The following is an 18,750-nucleotide window of genomic DNA, read 5'->3' as shown; positions in this document are numbered from 1 at the left end:
GGCATTACCTGTGAAATTTTCTTCGGAATTTCGCTTGGATTTTTTTCCGGAACATGCTTTGGATTTTTCTTCGGCATTTTCATCGGAATTTCCTTTAGAACAGATTTTGCAATTTCCTTTAGCATTTCCGTTGGAAGTACCATTGGAGTTTTCTTCGGCATTTCCTTTGATTTTTTTTCCCAAATTTCTCTTGGAATTTTCTTTGGAAGTTCCTTGAAAATGCCTAGAAAATGCTAAAAGAAATACCGTTTTGTCTCAAATTCCGAACAGACTCATATTCCGAACACTCGCTTTTTGTATGGCGATGAGGTTGAAATGTTTCGCTGAAATATATCATCAAATTACCAAGAAATGGCGGTCAATTACAATTCAATTTAATCATCGTTCTATCTATTTTATACCTCGGGAGTAGTGATGATTCTCTAGTTCGAGACCAGTATAACTAGCTCAGATAAATTTATTTGCGGAATTATTCATTTAAATGCGATATATTCGTGCTGTTCGGAATTTGAATCAAGGTGTTCGGAATATGAGACTGAATGAACACAGTGTTCGGCATTTGAATCAAAATGTTGTTCCATACTTTTACCTATAAACAATACTATATAAGTTTAAATAAACATTTTTATCTGTACACTTAACACCTAACAGTTAGACTATGCGAAGAAATTAAAATTTTCACAAATGTCAGCTAATATATGCCCATCAGATGCATTTGAAGTCAATGTTGGCCTTAAGTGTTCGGAATATGAGTCAAAATGGTACTCAAAGGAAATTCCGAGAAAAAAATCAGAACGAAATTAGGAAAAATTTAAGGAAATTTCAATGGAAATTCTAAAGGAAATTCAGAAGAAATTCCGAAGGAAATACCAAAGAAAATTTCGAAGAAAATTCCGATAGAGATACCAAAAATCCGAAGAAACTTGCGTGAAATTCGAATGGAGATCAAAAGGAATTTCCTAAGGATACGCTGACGAAGTTCTTCCAGTTCCATTCTCAAGAAACTTTCATGAAGAAATATGTTGGAATGCTTGGGATTTTTTAGCTCGATGCCATGAGAAATTCCTGGACGAATATTCCGACGAACTATTGAAGAAGCTTCCGCGGTGAATTCTTGTGCGAATGCTTTGTGGATTTTGTGGAGAAAATTACTAGATGAATTCCTGAAGACATTTCCGAAGTATTTACTGGGGAAATTACCCAGTAATTACCAAAAAAAAATGCTCGGCATAGTTCCTGAAGAAGATCTCAGAAGAAATCCAGCAGGAATTACCAAAAGGGTATCTGGAGGAATTCCCATAAAAGTTCTGAAGGAATTCCTGAAAGTCTTTGAGGGTTCCTTGAAATAATCAGTAGAAGAACCATGGGAATTCCTTGGAAAAATTCCAGGAGCAACTTCTTGAGGATTTTCCGCACGAATTTTTCGATGATTTCTTGGAAATTTTCCAGCTTATTTCAATTGAAATCTTCTTTGGAAATCTAGGAGTAATTCCAGATTAATTACTTAAACAAATTGCTGGAAGAATTTACTGAGTAATTATCGGAGGACTTCAGAATTTTCTGAATTTTTCCTGTTGGTTCCTCCAAAGGAATTCCAACCCAGATTTTCTGAGAAAAATCCCAGAAGGATGCAGAGCTGCTTGGGCACTTCCTTAATTCACTTAAGCATGGGGGTTTTTTCTTGCCCGAGTTGTCTGAAATTTTGCTATAAGAAACACTTCAATACGACGCATATGGTGGCCAAACATGAACTCAGTAGCTTGCAGTGCCAAAATGAATCAAAAGTGCCAAAAATGGGATCCGGCTCCTTTCTTCTTCTTCTTTCTGGCGTTACGTCCCCACTGGGACAGAGCCTGCTTCTCAGCTTAGTGTTCTTATGAGCACTTCCACAGTTATTAACTGAGAGCTTACTATGACAATGACCATTTTTGCATGTGTATATCGTGTGGCAGGTACGAAGATACTCTATGCCCAGGGAAGTCGAGAAAATTTCCAACCCGAAAAGATCCTCAACCGGTGGAATTCGAACCCACGACCCTCAGCTTGGTCATGCTGAATAGCTGCGCGTTTACCGCTACGGCTATCTGGGCCCCATTCCGGCTCCCTATAGTAAAAAAAATGAATTTTATGGATTAATCTAAACAGGAATATTTTCTGAACCTCCGTGGAATTACCATAAGTGTTCTTCGATGATTTTCTGGATCTTCACTTATGAATCTCTAAAAAAAAACTTCCATTTCGTTTGGCACTTTAATTTGTACTAAATTAGTAATCAAAAAGGACTTTAATCAGCACTGCGTGCTAATATAGAACCTGAATGCCTTATATAAGCCAAAAAAGGTGAATTAACTAACTCTGGGAATCCATTGGGAAATCCGTTAGTCTTCGGAATAATAGGTACCATACAAATTAAAGGGCGAACACGAAATTATTGCGACACATTCAACAGGGCATAACTTTTCTACCATTGGGTAAAAACCAACCAAATTTTGCACACTTTCTCATTGATGTGTATTGTTTACATGCTGTCAAACTCGAAGTCATGTTTTTCGATTCAACGTTAATGGAGGTGAACCAACGCGAGTCGAGAGAACACATTCTTTTCAAATACCTGGAATTTCCTGACCTGTTGCACCGGCAGTTGGGAAAAATGTTGAACATTCACCATTCAACCGTCTCCAGAGTGTTGAAGCGGTTCCAGGAGCGGTTGAAGTTGGACCCCGGCAAAGGAGCTGGAAGAAAACCGGGACCGGAGAACAAAAAGACGGAGGGAAAGGTGAAGCGGATGATTAAAACAAATCCCAATGTCTCAAGCCGTGATTTGGCTAAAAAGATCGGCATGTCGCAGAGCTACGTCCAGAATGCAAAGAAGAGAGCTGGACTACATACATACAACTACAGAATGAGCGGCAACAATCGACGGCTAAAACTCGGGCACGGAAGCTCTACGAGAAGATGCTGACAAAATATGGCTGCTGTGTGATGGACGACGAAACGTATATAAAAGCCGATTTTGTGCAAATTCCGGGGTTGGAGTTTTTCACCGGCAAGAGCAATTTCGATGTGGACGACAAATTTAAGAAGAGGAAAATGTCGAAGTTCGCCTCCAAATATCTCATTTGGCAGGCCATCTGCTCTTGCGGACTGAGGAATGAGCCTTTGACAAAGGGCACAGTAAATGGCGAGATCTACAAATCTGAGTGTCTCGAGAGGCGCCTTTTGCTGTTCTTGCAGCAGCACGATGAAACTCCGCTATTTTGGCTAGATTTGGCACCATGCCACTTTTCTAAAAGTGTCCTGGAGTGGTATGAGGCCAATTCTGTCCATTTTATTCCAAATAACATGAATCCGTTAAACTATCCGGAGCTGCGCCCGGTGGAGCAGTACTGGGCAATAATGAAGCGGGAACTTCGGAAGAACAAGAAGACAGTCAAAGACGAGAAGGACATGTTAAGAAAATGGAAAAAAAAACTGAGAAACTGGTACCGGATGACACTGTAAAGACTTTGATGGAGGGCATCAAGCGAAAATGCCTTCAATTTTACACTCAAGGCTCCATCGATTAACTTTTCTTTTAATTTTTGAAGTAAATATATGTATAAAACTACCCTGAAATTTTGGTTTGATTCTAAACATTATAATAAAATTGGCATGACATTTTCGATGTCACAATAATTTCGTGTTCGCCCATACATATCAAAGAGATATGTATTTTATTTCCAAAAAATGTGTTTGTCTAAAGATGCTAGTATGTTAATTATTCGAAATTTAGGCGACATAACGTGACAAGATTCGTTTTTGAAGTTGAAAATTCACCTAAATTATTACAGTGTAATACCGAGCAGTACTGAAGCATCAATCAAATATTTGTTTTCCATCGTCATGTTAAAGTAAATAAAAAGTGTCGTGCCAAAAGTTTTTCAGATAGTGCATTATATTAGGAAAATATTGCATTCCTATAACATGAATTTTGTACTTCATTTTAGTATCACATTTGTCATTTCTCTGATTTGACGTCATAAAAGTCATAAGTTTGAATTTAAGTTAAATTTCAATCAAAGATCATCATCTCTAAAAAAAAAGTTTAGGCCTACTTATATGGAGTCCGACTATTGTGGGTTCTTTGAAGGTATCTTCATTAACAGAAAAATTTACTTAATTTATTCCATGCTAGCAAATTTCTAAACTACCTTTTCTTTGCATCGTCTCTTCCTAATTTCAGTATGCGGACCTCCAGCGATACCCCCGAATGCCCGGGTACAGACACAACCAGCGGACGGCGGAGGTCCTGGCTTCCGGTCGGCCAAGTACGAGTGTGACTCCGGCTACGAGCTGTTCGGCCAGGAAACGATCCGATGCGATCCGGTCAAGGGCTGGGACAGGGAGCTGCCGTTTTGTGGTAAGTTATCAAAGTAGGTTTACTATTGATTGATTTTCCTTCTTTTCTCACACTATTCGCGCGGTTTTTCACTCACGGAAGGGCTGATTTTTCACGCCCTAACGATTCCATTGAATGTTGGTAATCAATCCAAGTGCGGGGGTATTGTAGGAAAGTTGACGGGACGCACGGTGTGTCTGAAACCGTTGTTAACGAAGAATAATGATCATCAATTCTGCAGCCACCATTCGAAGGATTTACTATCCTAGCATCCTCTTCGTGGATTTGACAATGTTGCATCGAGGGAAATAAAAGTTGTAATTATTTGGAATTTTATGATCATTTTCAAGGGATATTTCCATTCTTAAGGAAATTCCCGGACTGCGAATCATTTACACTAGAGATGGGCAAAAAGAACCAGAGCCGTTCAGAAGATCCGGCTCACTCAGAAGAACGAGTGATCCGTGACTCTTTTTCGACGAGAGTCGCGCCACGGCACACATGCAAGCACGGTTTGGTACAATACTCCCAGCATACATAGCTAAATAACCAGTTTGCCCCACACACTTGCATACAGGCAGATGAAAGATAGAGAGAAAAATGCCCATTGGAACGGCGAAGTACATTTTGCTTCTTCATTTTGGTCCGAGTAAGGGAAATCGGCCGAGTGAGTAGCATGACGCGTAACATGGAGTGAACTGCTCTTTTTTTCAATTCGCTCTTCCTTTGCGAGCTGCTGAGCCAGTGAACCGTTCAAAAGATCCGGTTCATTAAAATGAGTGATTCGGATCGGATTCGTTCATTAAAATGAGCCGTTTTGCCCATCTCTAATTTACACAGCGTAACAAAAATGACGTTTTTGTTTGTCTCAAGGATCAAATTACGTGTCTCTAGTAAAGCCTGTCCACGTTAAATTTCGGACACCCAAATAATGGCAGCAAAAAAAAGTTACTCATAATTCAACAAAAACAATTGTTTATTTCAGAATAAAAGAGTTATATCTACAAAATAAACAGTTGACAAGGATGTTAATCCTTCTTTCTGTAAAATTCTCGAACTTTCTGTGGTACACCCGCCATCCGTGTCCGAAATTTATCGTGGACAGGCTTTAGAATTGGAGTTGCTGTATCTGATGCCGTTCTCAGAAATGTTCCTGCACGTCACAATATTTAGTTTCAGGTCGACAAAGTTGTATGAAACACTGTTTAAATGGAATTTAAACTATAATTTATAAAAAGAATTGTGATCTAATCCACCAAGCATGCAAAATATGACTTTAACTTTCATTTCATATATAATTTGGTTGAAATTGCACGATCCAATTTAGACTAGATAGGTTTTTCCAACATGCTTGCAGTTTCCGTACAAAATTCCTCTTTTCTCTTGCATGGCAAAATAAAACACTTTTCGAAACCATCCAAAAATAATTTTAGAGCATCGAAAGTATTATGAACTTTGTTGATAATAATTGTTATACACATGAAGTTTGAATTCTTTGGCAAATTAAGCGAATAAATTGCTAAGCTGGCAAACGTGCATGCAAGTTGGCTTAAATATTCAAATTAAGCATTTTCAACACTCAATACCCCAAAAACTAGACGTGCTATTATATTTTTGAAAACGGACTGGATTCAGCGACCATCAATTTAGTAGATAGCGGCATTTTGGTGCCTAAGACAGAAACGTGTTCCGCAGTGTGATAGGTGCAGAATTGTCCTGTTTTGTTATTAACGGTCTCAGACACACCGTGCACGGAATACCTTTTCCCGGCCGAACGGTTATTTCCTCTCTATAGTCTAAGTAATTTGATCCCATTGACGATCCATCTTCTGCGACGATAGATTGACGGCCTGGATGGAATCACGACGATGGAGAGAGATGCCTTAGAGCCGAAACCAATTATGTCCATCGCGCCGCGGTGGTGTTGGTGGTGGGTGGGTGTTGATTGAGAATAATGGAAGACCCTCGACGACATGAGCCGGCAATTGATGAAGTGTTTCGGATCGGTTTTCAATTTGTGTCCAGGGCTTTTGAAAAGCGAGAAAATTGCAAACGAGTAGCATCCAGCTCTGCGCCGTGGTATATCTAACTATCTAGCAAGTAGCGAAGGGAAAGCAATGAAGAGGTTGGTTGGTTTCACTTTTTCTTCCCAAGTTCGGTATTCATTGCTTTTGAAAAATGATGCAGTAGTGGGTACATACCCAGTGACGATATATCCACTAGTGTTTGGTGTGAAGATGACAGAAATGATTGCCAGGTTCGTCGTCATACATGCGATGCAATCTTTTGTGAAACGAGTTTATTCAATCAACACCTACCACAACATAAGTTGAACATATGAAATGGTGAATCATAATCAACGGCATGAAATAACGCAGTTATAATGCTGCTATCGAAAATATAATCTTTTGTTTTGTTTCTTTTTGTTTTCAATAAGATAAGCAATTATAGCATCCAATTTCATCTAGATTAAAACTAAGTTTTAGTTTTTGTTTTAAAACTTTAACACGAAACGAGCTCACCAATTCACAAAAGCCTTCAATGTATTTATTGAGTATTCTTCTTATGAAATAGTTTCTTGATAGTCGTTTGAAACAATTTAAAGCTACGGCCTTTAACGCTTCGAAGCATTTCAAACAATGTTATGCAGTTTTAAGCCATCAAAAGTGATTTCAAGCCATTTTACGTCATTTTAATTCGTTTTAAGTCAACACACCACACACCAACGTGCTGCAAGTTTGTATTACTTCCGAAAGTTAACAGCTTTCCTGAACAAACAAATCAAATACAACATACCGTTTTTGTTTGTAGTTCGTCATCCAAATTTCAGTCAATTCGGACTACCAGAAGCTGAGCTACAGTTCCCCAAACTTGGGCATTTTGTATGCAGCTTTGGTTACTATCTTTTGTTTTGTTTTGAGTGTAGATCTTTTTGGGGCTATTCAAGGCCGTTTTAGGCTGATAAAGCCATTTTAAGAAATTCAAAGCCAGTTACAACCATTTTAAACCATGTAGGCCGTTTTAGGTCATTTTAAGCCTTTTGAAGCTGTATCAAGCCGTTTTAGACCATTTTAAGCCGTTTTAACTTGTTTCAAGCCATTCAACTACAATTGTGTCCCCCGGAGACGAATCAGCCACGGGCAGAAAGTCTCACAAATAAAGTAATTGAGGCAAGCAATTTTAAACCATTCTGAGCGATTTTACGCAATTTTAATCCATTTGATGTCATTTAAAGCTTTTCTAAGCCATTCCTACACGCAAAAAAAAATGTGCAGTAGGAACTACTATTTTAGAATTGAAATAAAATTGATGAAAATGTTTTCTGTCAAATATATCAGAAATGTCGTGGGTGGTACTACAAACATAGCAATTTGTTCTGTAATGCCATGGTAGTTTCAAGAATGGATGTAGTTAGCTAAAATAGTAGTTTTTACTACAGATTTGTTTTTTCATGTAGCTGTCATAAGCTGTTTTTAGCCATTTTAAGCCGTTTTGAACCTTTTGAAGTTCTTTTAAGCCATTTTAAGACGTTTTTAGGCAGTTTAAGCCGTTTGAAGCCATCTTTGACCGTTTTAAGCCATTTTAGGCCATTAGAAGCGTCAAGCCATTCGAATTTTAAGACGTTTTTAGCCGTTTGAAGCCATTTTAGTCCATTTTAAGGCATTTCAAGCCGTTTCGAGCCGTTTCAAGCCATTTTCAACTATTTCTAGCCATTTCTCCATTCAATCCGTTAAGCCGTTTTTAGCTGTCTTAAATTTAATTTAAAAAATAATAATGCGATTTTAGACCATTGTAAAGTACCGTTCTGATTCATATTACGGACACTTGAGGCCCCAGTGAAGCAAAACTCAGTAAAAAGCATATAAAGTAAATCAGTTTGTATGATTCCTCCGCGTTATCGAGCCTTGAAACCACTCAGCTTCCGAATAGTGGATGAAGATTTTGTATCCGCAAAGTGAATACACCACAACCTCTTTTTACGACCGTTATCGAGGGGTCGTAAAAAAATCGGTCGTAAAAAAAATCAGGGTTATAATTATGTTTTTGAAAAATGCAACGTCTAGATGCGGAAATACTGATTCGACATATTCGGCAAAGTTTAAGCATGGGTTGAGAAATTTCCAAAATGGCAGTTCAAGTTTTCATATTTTAGTAATAGATGGCAACACTGATCGATTGTTATCGAAAGAGCCAATTTTATGGGGGTGTGATATGCAAATACCAAAAAAATTTGAAGATAACGATACCGAATATTCACCAAAGTTGAAGGAAGTGTTGCGTGCCATACAGTCGGCCGAATCACAAATGTTCATGTGGCTGGCAAGACTGTTTAAGAAGAATAAAGTAAAGATCAAAACCATCATTTTCCGGATAGCTCAGGATCCTGACCACTTAGAAAGATGGCGTCTTCGACTAAGTTGTTCAGTAGCTCAAGGACTATCATAAAAGCTATGAGGTTCAAAATTTTGCCACCAGGCGGCGCTAGTGAGCATGAAACTTTTGTTTAGCGGATAGCTCTGAATCCTGACCACATAGAGAGATGACGCCTTCGGCAAAGTTGTTTAGTAGCTCAAGCGCTATCATAATAAAAATTATGAGATTCGAAATTTTGCCACCAGGCGGCGCTAGTGAGCATAGAATTTTTGTTTTGCGGATAGCTCAGGATCCTGGCCACTTAGAAAGATGGCGTCTTCGGCAAAGTTGTTCAGTAGCTCAAGGACTATCATTATTCTTACCAAGAGATTCGAGATTTTGCCATCAGACGGCGCTAGTGAGCATAGAATTTTTGTTTTCCGGGTAGCTCAGGATCCTAACCACTTAGAGAGATGGCGCCTTCGGCAAAGTTGTTCAGTAGCTCAAGGACTATCATTATAAGAGCTATGAGACTCAAAATTTTGCCACCAGGTGGCGCTAGTGAGCATGAAACCTTTTTTTTTGTCGATATCTCAGGATCCTGACCACTAAAAGAGATGGAGTCTTCGGTAAACTTGTTGAGTAGCTCAACTTTGCTCAAGACAACATGTCTTTGTAGTCAAGATTCTATCCGGAAAACAAAAAATCTATCCAAAGCTATCCAAATAAGCTATCCGGAAAACAAAAAATCTATGCTTACTAGCGCCGCCTGGTGGCCAAATCTCGAATCTCTTGGCTAAAATAAATATTGATAGTCCTTGAGCTACTGAATAACTTTGCCGAAGGCGCCATCTTTCTAAGTGGTCAGGATCCTGAGCTATCCGCAAAACAAAAGTTGTATGCTCACTAGCGCCGCCTAGTGGCAGAATTCCGCAATTGAATGACCACCATATGTTAGCCCTTGAACTACTGAACAATTTTGCTGAACATCATGATCCTCTATTTTGAATACTTTTTAAGATAATGGTCATTTATAAAAACGGTCGTTAATCTGAATTTCGGTCGTAAAAAAGTGATCGGAAAAAGAACCGTCGGTAAAAAAAACGGTCGTAAAAAGAGGTTGGAGTGTAATTTTAAATAAATAGAGATGTGTGGACTTTCCACGATTCTAACTCCGGACGTTTCCTTAATTTTGTCTTGAATTCCGGACACTTTGATTCAAATCCCGGACATCTCATAAATCGAGAAGTCGAATCATCAATGGATTACCTGCTTTGCTCACTGCTCAAGTCATTTTGAAGCGTTTTAGATATTCAAAACCGGTTTAAGCCGTTTCATGCAATTTAGAACTATTAATAGCCATTTTAAGCCATTTCAAACGATTTTAAGCCATTTCAAGCCGTTTTAACCCGTATCCGCCAAGAAAATGAAAAAAAAATCGAATTTCAGCTATTCTTGACAGATTTTATTTGTTTCAGCTAGAAGTAATCGTATGACTAGTTTTTCAGAGTCATTTCGGTGGGTCACTGGGTCAGATCGCTAAAAAATTACCCACATTTTCTTTTAGATTAACTTTTATCTGAATAATTGGTATACTGCCCATAACTGCTTATTTGAAACATTCGACAAAAGTAGGCATTGAGTAAATGGAATACCAAGTGTGCCTTTTACGGCAGTATGGGAAGGAACCAAAATTTCTAAAAATTACCAAGCACTCATAAGTGCTTATCTGATGCTGAAAATTTGTACAGCTAATATCGCATATTGGATGAATGGACATAAAATAAATCTGAGAGAAATTCCATAACTACTAAATTATGAGAATCATGTATAATCTCAATGTGACTGTTATGCGGTTGACAAAACAAATTGGTATTTTTTTTAGAACATTCTAGAATTATCTCACAGATTCCATTGAGTTGATCGAAAGTATTTATGATTTGCTGACGTTACACGGTATTAACTTAACCAGTTTCATTTTACTCCGCTAAAAAAATATTCAAATTGTGCCAACTTTTTTATTTCTCGTTATTTTTGAACCATTTTTCCACAAGCCCTCTAGAAATTCTTCTAGTTTAAGAATATATGGCGATATTGATAATTGGTCATCTGGATCTGGAGATATTCCAAAATTCCTTGGGGGACCAACGCGTAGTCATAACCCACGTAAATATCTTAGGCTACAGAATATTTATAGTATTCGGATATTCTTTCCATGAAACGATACATTAACGCAAGTATGTTGTAAAAAAATGAAGCAATTTGGTGCAGCCGTCTTTGAGTAATGAGCATTTGTGTTTCGTACCAGAAACCACGCTGATTTTGAAAACTCTAAAAACCTCATATCGTATTTTTCAGATTTCTCCAAGAATACTGAACAGATATGTATGCTTGTTTTTAATTATGAATCGTGGTTTACGGCCAACCAGCCGAGTGGAAGTTTAACAACTACCGAAAAGCTAAACATTACATATAATTTGCAATTGGATTAGATGGACAAATTGATGTGAAGATTTGCGAAAAGACCACTTTTATAGCGACAAAAGCTCTCTATAGCGACATTGTTCGGTCCCTTGAAAAAGATTTTAATGTTATCACTATTCTCTACAACGACATTTCTCTATTACGACGGTTCCTTACGATTTCGTTATAATAAGCTTCGACACATATTTAAAATCGGTTGAGTATTTATGAAGTTGTGGTCAAACGAATATGAATTTTTCAGTGAAATTAAGAAAAAATTCTAGAAAACTACTTTTAACAAAAATTGTTTCGATTTAAGACAAATCTGATGTTCTACAAAGTTTTCATATATTTAATTTTGAATATAATGATGCTAAAAGTTTCAGAATTGGTTAGAAATAACCGAAGTTATGGTGGCTTCACTGAAGGCTAAATCTTAATATTTTTGGCTCAAACTTTGAGGTTACTCTTCTGTTGGATTACAATTTCTGCAGTTTATCGTTAAAAACCACAACCCACATTTTGTCGCTACATTTACGTCTCCATCAACTAAGAACGGATGATCCACACATGGAAGACTGCTGTTTGCTGGTTCGACCATTGTAGCTGTGTGAAGCAAGATTTGTGCACGCAGCATCCAGAAACGATACAGACGATGCCTAGGTATTGTAATTGTTGACGACACGCGTCTAATCAATTCTATAGCAGATCAGTGTCAATTATCTCACCATATCAGCAATACGCATCCGTACCTTTCTGTCCAACAATGTTAAATTTAAGTTGTACCACTGTAACGAATTCTTAAGAATCAATTCATAATAAGTTAAAATATAGTGCCTAAGAACATTAATAAACTGTTTTTGTGCATGTGGTGTTTAAAAGTATTTTTGTCATATGCCTGATTGCCGATAATGGAAACCGAACATAAGGAAACTATCTAAGTCCACTAAAAAACGTCCTTCCCAACGAACATCTTCTAATATGATTTGATAAAAGCACACGATTTTTTGGTTTTGAGAACTTTTGAAAAAAAAAACCGCACCCAAGTGTCTATGCGCAAAAAATCGCTTAAAGGTAACGCAAAATTGAAAATTCTACAAGCTTTTTTTTACATTTATTTTAGGTTCATATTATTCTCAGTGCATGAAAAAATCAGAATTGGCCCATTGCAAATCAATTCACTTATGAGTTGACACAAATACACCATCCTCTGATTGCCTGTAGAACAACAGGAGTGTTGCCAAAATAGTTAACCTATTGAAAGACGTATATTTTATATGTTTCTCAGTATATTGAAGTTTATGCGCTACAATCTTCAGATAAGGAATGTATTGGAAGGCTTAATTATTACCAATGCATGTTTTGTTGCCTAATTCCAATGAATTAATTAGTTGTGTTCGATTTGTTCAATGAATTTAAATTGTGAATAAAAAACACACATTTGTGATTTGAAGCATAAATATTCAGTATTTTCGAGTGCTTTATAGACAAATCAAAAGTTCAATAGTGCATGAGTGATCGGTGCGTAGCTTTTGTGACAAATTGATATTGTAGCGGAGAATTGCACATTTCAAAGTGGTGAGTTTTTCTTAAGCTGTTCTTGTACTGTTTTATTCGGCAGCTCACAAATGACAATAATTTCGTAAGCATTTATTTCATTCAGTGATAAAACCCATGTTATATAATATGTTTGTGAAAGATGAGGTTTACATGGAAGATTATAGTTCAAGAAATATATTGAGTACTTTGAAGGTAACTCTTGTTCCGTGGATAAATTTTGACAAGGACGATAAGTGAGCGCTGCCAAATATGCCCTTAGGGTGCCGAAGCCATAATTTACCCTATTTCCACCGGATATCAAATATCCGTGTACGGAATCTTTCAGAGTAGTAAGTAAAACTAACGAAACACAACAGTGCGGTGTTTGGTGTTCACAGCCATATACCCGAAATCGGCACAAAATGATGGCATCTGGAATAAAAACGTTTTTTATATTTAAAGAAACATAGAAATTTTATCCCACTTACCTTCCCAAGACGGACCTGTCACATGAAAAGGACTATAGGTGAGTGCCAAATGAGTGACCATCAATGATCCTCTGTGATTGGCCAGAACAATCGAAATTGCACAGAATTTCAGTGATTAGTTTAATCGAGAGCTCAAAATTTGAAAGCCAAAGTGGCCGACATTATGTCGATGTCGGCAACGTCCTAACAGTTATCGGATAGAGAAAAAGGAAAACAACAATTGTTATTAGAGACCGAGGTCACCTCTGCATCTCCACAGTTGTCACGAGAATAAGTTTATATGTAAATCTGATAAGTTGTATTTTGTCAATCTGATTCCACTTTAATTTAGAAATAGTAATAATAAATCTTCGAACTGTTTAGTAGAATACCTATAAGTAGATGAAAAACCGAATTTAGTACTATACCATTTAATTCCACTAGAGTTTGTATCCTTTGACAGATACGCGTATTTCGACCTCAACTGTAAGGCCGTCTTCAGTGTCGTGTACTAGACTAGTCTAGTACACGGCACTGAATACGGCCTTACAGTTGAGGTCGAAATACGCGTATCTGTCAAAGGATACAAACTCTAGTGGAATTAAATGGTATAGTACTAAATTCTGTTTTTCATCTACTTAGAAATAGTGTTTTAGTAAAACTCATAAGAGACAAAAATAGCGATTATTGATGAAATTTCAACCGAGTAGGGGCTCCTGGGGTAATATGCACTGCCGGGGCAAAACGCACCTTGTCAATTTTTCAGAAATAAACGAGTTTTAAAGGAAAAATACTATGCGGATTGATGAAACGTTGCAAATTGTTGACACCCTGAGAATTTGATACATTTTGAAAAACTCAACAGGGAGATAGAACAATAAATTGGAAAAGCACGATTCTGATGTAACTTTCCCGATCATTTCACTTGTTGTTTTGAACGCGATGCATTGAGAATTTGTACAACCTTTCACAATAAAATAGATGATTAGAGACTGGGTAAGTTGTTGATGACATGATTTGGCGAAATAACACAACGATTTCTACTTTCCATTGCATTTTCTGTTGAGCGCCCGATTGGGGCAACATGCACTCCATTTGTCGGGGCAGAACGATCCATTCCAAAACAAACTACAATCATAAAAGTTAGATCATTTGAAGTCTTTACTAATGTATTTATGCACAAATGTATCATCTTGTAGACGAAAATCATCCAAAATTCGTGTTTTTACGATAAATAAAATTACGTTTAAAACACGATGGTGCATCTTGCCTCATTGTTGTGGTGCATCATGCCCCTTTGTTTAGGTGCGTCTTGCCTCAATGTTGTGGTGCGTACTGCCCCAAAAAGCGGTGCATCGTGCCCCGCATCAATCTTAATTCACGCAAAAATAGTGTTTGAAAAAAGTTAATTTTTCCAATAATCTAATGTAGTTATGATGAAAATTCACTCAACACCATGTAGGGTGAACTCAAATCAACTAGATTCGTGCATTAAAACACTACATACATGTTGTTTAGTGTTCATTTCGGCACATTTTCCTTAAGTGGTGCATATTACCCCAGGAACCCCTAATCGGTTTTCTTGCTCATGAAAACACCCCATCAACAGCACCCCTTCTCCTCCCAGTTCTGCACACCCAACTAATTGGCGACGCAAAAAGTGAACGATCACGAAATTAAAATTTCGCCACCACGACGACCCTAAATCGGAGATTGAACGATTCCATTGTTTTCAATCAACTGCTTCTTCTTTCATCCGCGAATTTCCTCCTAAAGAGCACAAGATCGCAACCAAAGCCGCAGAAAGCAAACCATTCATTGGTGCACGATTATTACTCCAAGCCACGACGATTGGGGTCACCAACTGAATTTTAAATCTCGCGCGTTTCTTCCGCACAGTAATTCTGATGGTTATGCACATTGTTCTCAACCAGATGAAGTCGGTGTAAGTTCTTGGCGTGACTCGCGTGTGCGATCTGCAGCCCTCGATCGAGGATTTCCCCGAAACAACGAAACCCTTAATAGTAATGGATTGCGCTGGGTTGTGTTTTTTTTTTTGGGCTCCGGTTATTAAGCAATTTGCGTTACGTTAGCTCTTTCTCTCTCCAGTGCGCGCGATCGCGCCTGATCGCTGCTGTTCAGAGACCGGGCCTTAACGTAATAATTGGTACAAAACTTGGCGCGGCGCAAATTACGCGCGCTGGCTGCCGCAGCAAATCTAATCAATTGGCTAATTGTGGTGTTGTTTTTTTCTCTCTCTCTGTTTGCAGGAACCAACGTGGCGTACCGAAAGCCAGTGAATCAATCGTCCGCAACGCGTTCCGGCCCGGCGGGATTTGCCAACGATGGCAAGCCGGGCAATCAGAACCCGGATGGGCAAGAGTGTTCCGAAACTCAGAAGGAGGCCTCGCCCTGGTGGAGGGTGGATTTGCTAACGCCGGAAGCGGTTCGGGTTGTGAGGATCACCACTAGGGGCTGCTGCGGTCATCAACCGCTGCAGGATCTGGAGATTCGAGTGGGAAACAGCAGTTCGGATCTGCAGAGGAATCCACTGTGCGCCTGGTATCCGGGGACGATGGACGAAGGGACGACCAAGAGCTTCACCTGTGCCAGACCGTTGATCGGTCAGTACGTTACGGTTCAACTGGTCGGAGTCGAGAGTAGTCTGAGTCTTTGCGAGGTGGAAGTATTCTCGAACGATGAGTTTTCGCCGGATAGATGTGCGGCGCCGAATTTGAACGCCGATACGATCCTGACGACGTTCGCCAAGACGTGCTACGAATTTCACATAACCAGGGGAGAGAGCTTCGACAAGGCGCGGCAAGTGTGTCGGAAGCACGGTAAGTGCCAGTGGTGCCATCTTTTGGCAAACACTTAGGACCTAACAAATTCTTCTTCAATTTTTCCAGGAGGTGACCTAATCCACGACATACGCGGAGCCACCACGGATTACATCATTTCCGAGCTGGAGCGACGCAAGGCGGATCTGAGGACGCAGCTGGTGTGGATCGGAGCGCAGAAAGAGCCCGGGATTACGTCTCGCACCTGGAAATGGGTGAACGGTAAGTCGTGTCGTGCAACGCCTTCAAAGTCGACGTACCGTTAGGGGGGAGGTTGGACAAGCGGCTCCCCTCTCGAATGTGGGAAATCAATTTGCAAACAATTTGCGATATATGCAGCAATGCGCTTATGAATGCATCTTCGTTCAAATGCAGTGAATGATGAGATGATGCATCCACGCATGAATGCCACCGCGTAGAGAGGCCTCACAATTATGAGCCATATTTTTCGGGCTCATCTCTGTTTTCGCTTTCGAGGGCGGTCGGTCGGCCAAACACAATGGTGGGAACTTTTCCCACCCTAGCTTGTTGTGAGATGTGCGGATACAGATGCCGCCTCCACAGATGCATCCACATATCATAAGTAGCCGCCAATGGGAAACAATTCCACTGGGCGGGCAATTGTATTTCCATATATTGCATTCTAAATGGTTGTGAATTTGCCGACGACTGGCACCATTCGAAGGAGGGCGCGCTTATCTAATCATCTTCATCCGTCTAAAAACCTAAAGCTCTCTCTATCTATTGCTGATTGCAGGAGATACGGTGCTGAAGCCGACCTGGGGCAAAGATCAACCGAACAACTACAACGGCGAGCAGAACTGTGTCGTGCTGGATGGAGGCCGCAGCTGGCTGTGGAACGATGTCGGCTGCAATCTGGACTATCTGAACTTCATCTGCCAGCATCGGCCGCTGAGCTGTGGATCGCCGGAAGCGCTGGTCAATACGACCATCGTGGGGAAGAACTTCACCATCGGATCGACCATCAGCTATCGGTGTCCGGTGGGGCACTCGCTGATCGGGGACGCCAAGCGGCTCTGCCAGGAGTCCGGGGTATGGAGCGGACGGCCACCGACCTGCAAGTGTGAGTATCATTTACTTTTAGGCGTTCAACAAATCTTCTGCAAGAATCTTTTCAACTTTCAAGCTTCTGCTGAAAGGTTCCCTTCTGATGGAGTCTTTCCAACAAAGCTTGTGTTAAAAACTTTTGCTAACATCTTTCCAACAAACCTTCTACTGGAAGCCTTGAAAAAATCTGGCTGATGCTTACCAAGGAAGCTTCTTCTAGAAACTTTCAATAAAACTTCTACTGAAAACTTCTGCTATAAGCTTGCCTACCAAGCTTCTACTGAACGCTTCTGCTATAACTTTCACTGAAAGGATTCTATCTAAGCTACTTAAAAGCTTCTGCTGGAAGCTTGCTAAGCTGCTGTATCAGGACTCCTGTTGAAAGTTTCCAAGGTTTCTGTTGGAAGCTTCCAAAGCTTCTGTTGGAAGCATCCGAAACTTCTGTCGGAAGCTTTTAAAGCTTCTGCCGGAAACTTTGAAAGCGTATGTTGGAAGCTTACAAGGCTTCTGTCGGCAACTTCCAAAGCAACCGTCGGAAGCCTCCAAAGCTTCTGCTGGAAGCTTCCCGACCTTCTGTTGGAAGCTTCCCGAGCCTCTGCTGGAAGTCGTAAGCTTCCAAAGCATCAGTCGGAAGCATCCAAAGCATCGGTCGGAAGCTTCCAACGCTTCTGTCGGATGAATTTAAAGCTTCTGCTGGAAACTTCCAAAGCTTCTGCTGAATGCTTCCAAAGCTTCTGCTGCAAGCTTCCAAAGCTTCTACTGCAAGCTTCCAAAGCTTCTGCTGGAAGCTACCAAAGCTTCTACCGGCAGCTTCCAAAGCTTCCAAAACTTCTGCTGGAAGCTTCCCGAGCTTCTGCTGGAAGCTTCCCGAGCTTCTGCTGGAAGCTTCCCGAGCTTCTGCTGGAAACTTCCCGAGCTTCTGCTGGAAGCTTCCCGAGCTTCTGCTGGAAGCTTCCCGAGCTTCTGCTGGAAGCTTCCCGAGCTTCTGCTGGAAGCTTCCCGAGCTTCTGCTGAAAGCTTCCCGACCTTTGGTTGGAAGCTTTCCGAGCTTCTGCTAGAAGCTTTCCGAGCTTCTGCTAGAAGCTTCCCAAGCTTCTGCTGAAAGCTTTCCGAGCTTCTGCAGGAAGCTTCCCGAGGTTCTGCTGGAAGCTTCCCGAGCTTCTGCTGGAAGCTTCTCGAGCTTCTGCTGGAAGCTTCTCGAGCTTCTGCTGGAAGCTTCTCGAGCTTCTGCTGGAAGCTTCTCGAGCTTCTGCTGGAAGCTTCTCGAGCTTCTGCTGGAAGCTTCTCGAGCTTCTGCTGGAAGCTTCTCGAGCTTCTGCTGGAAGCTTCCCGAGCTTCTGCTGGAAGCTTCCCGAGCTCCTGCAGGAAGCTTTCCGAGCTTCTGCTGGAAGCTTCTCAAGCTTCTGCTGGAAGCTTCTCCAGCTTCTACTGGAAGCTTCTCGAGCTTCTGCTGGAAGCTTCTCGAGCTTCTGCTGGAAGCTTCTCGAGCTTCTGCTGGAAGCTTCTCGAGCTTCTGGTGGAAGCTTCTCGAACTTCTGCTGGAAGCTTCCCGAGCTTCTGCTGGAAACTTTTCGAGCTTCTGCTGGAAGCTTCTCGAGCTTCTGCTGGAAGCTTCTCGAGCTTCTGCTGGAAGCTTCTCAAG

At 40.3% G+C, this 18,750-nt stretch overlaps 1 protein-coding gene across 1 annotated transcript in view; it reads left to right on the top strand.

Annotated features, from left to right (window-relative positions):
- Window positions 1-18,750, top strand: part of LOC5571233 (sushi, von Willebrand factor type A, EGF and pentraxin domain-containing protein 1) — a 244,514-nt gene that overhangs the window by 197,779 nt on the left and 27,985 nt on the right. The window contains exons 2-5 of the mRNA XM_021838456.1: window positions 4,223-4,399; window positions 15,471-16,040; window positions 16,110-16,262; window positions 16,798-17,124. Coding sequence (XP_021694148.1) covers window positions 4,223-4,399; window positions 15,471-16,040; window positions 16,110-16,262; window positions 16,798-17,124 — 1,227 coding nt within the window. The remainder of the gene's footprint in view (window positions 1-4,222; window positions 4,400-15,470; window positions 16,041-16,109; window positions 16,263-16,797; window positions 17,125-18,750) is intronic.

The sequence above is a fragment of the Aedes aegypti genome, chromosome 1, assembly GCF_002204515.2.
Source record: "Aedes aegypti strain LVP_AGWG chromosome 1, AaegL5.0 Primary Assembly, whole genome shotgun sequence".
In the NCBI taxonomy this organism is placed as follows: domain Eukaryota; kingdom Metazoa; phylum Arthropoda; class Insecta; order Diptera; family Culicidae; genus Aedes; species Aedes aegypti.
The sequence above is the reverse complement of the archived record's forward strand: the minus strand, read 5'-3'. Positions and strand labels throughout refer to the sequence as shown.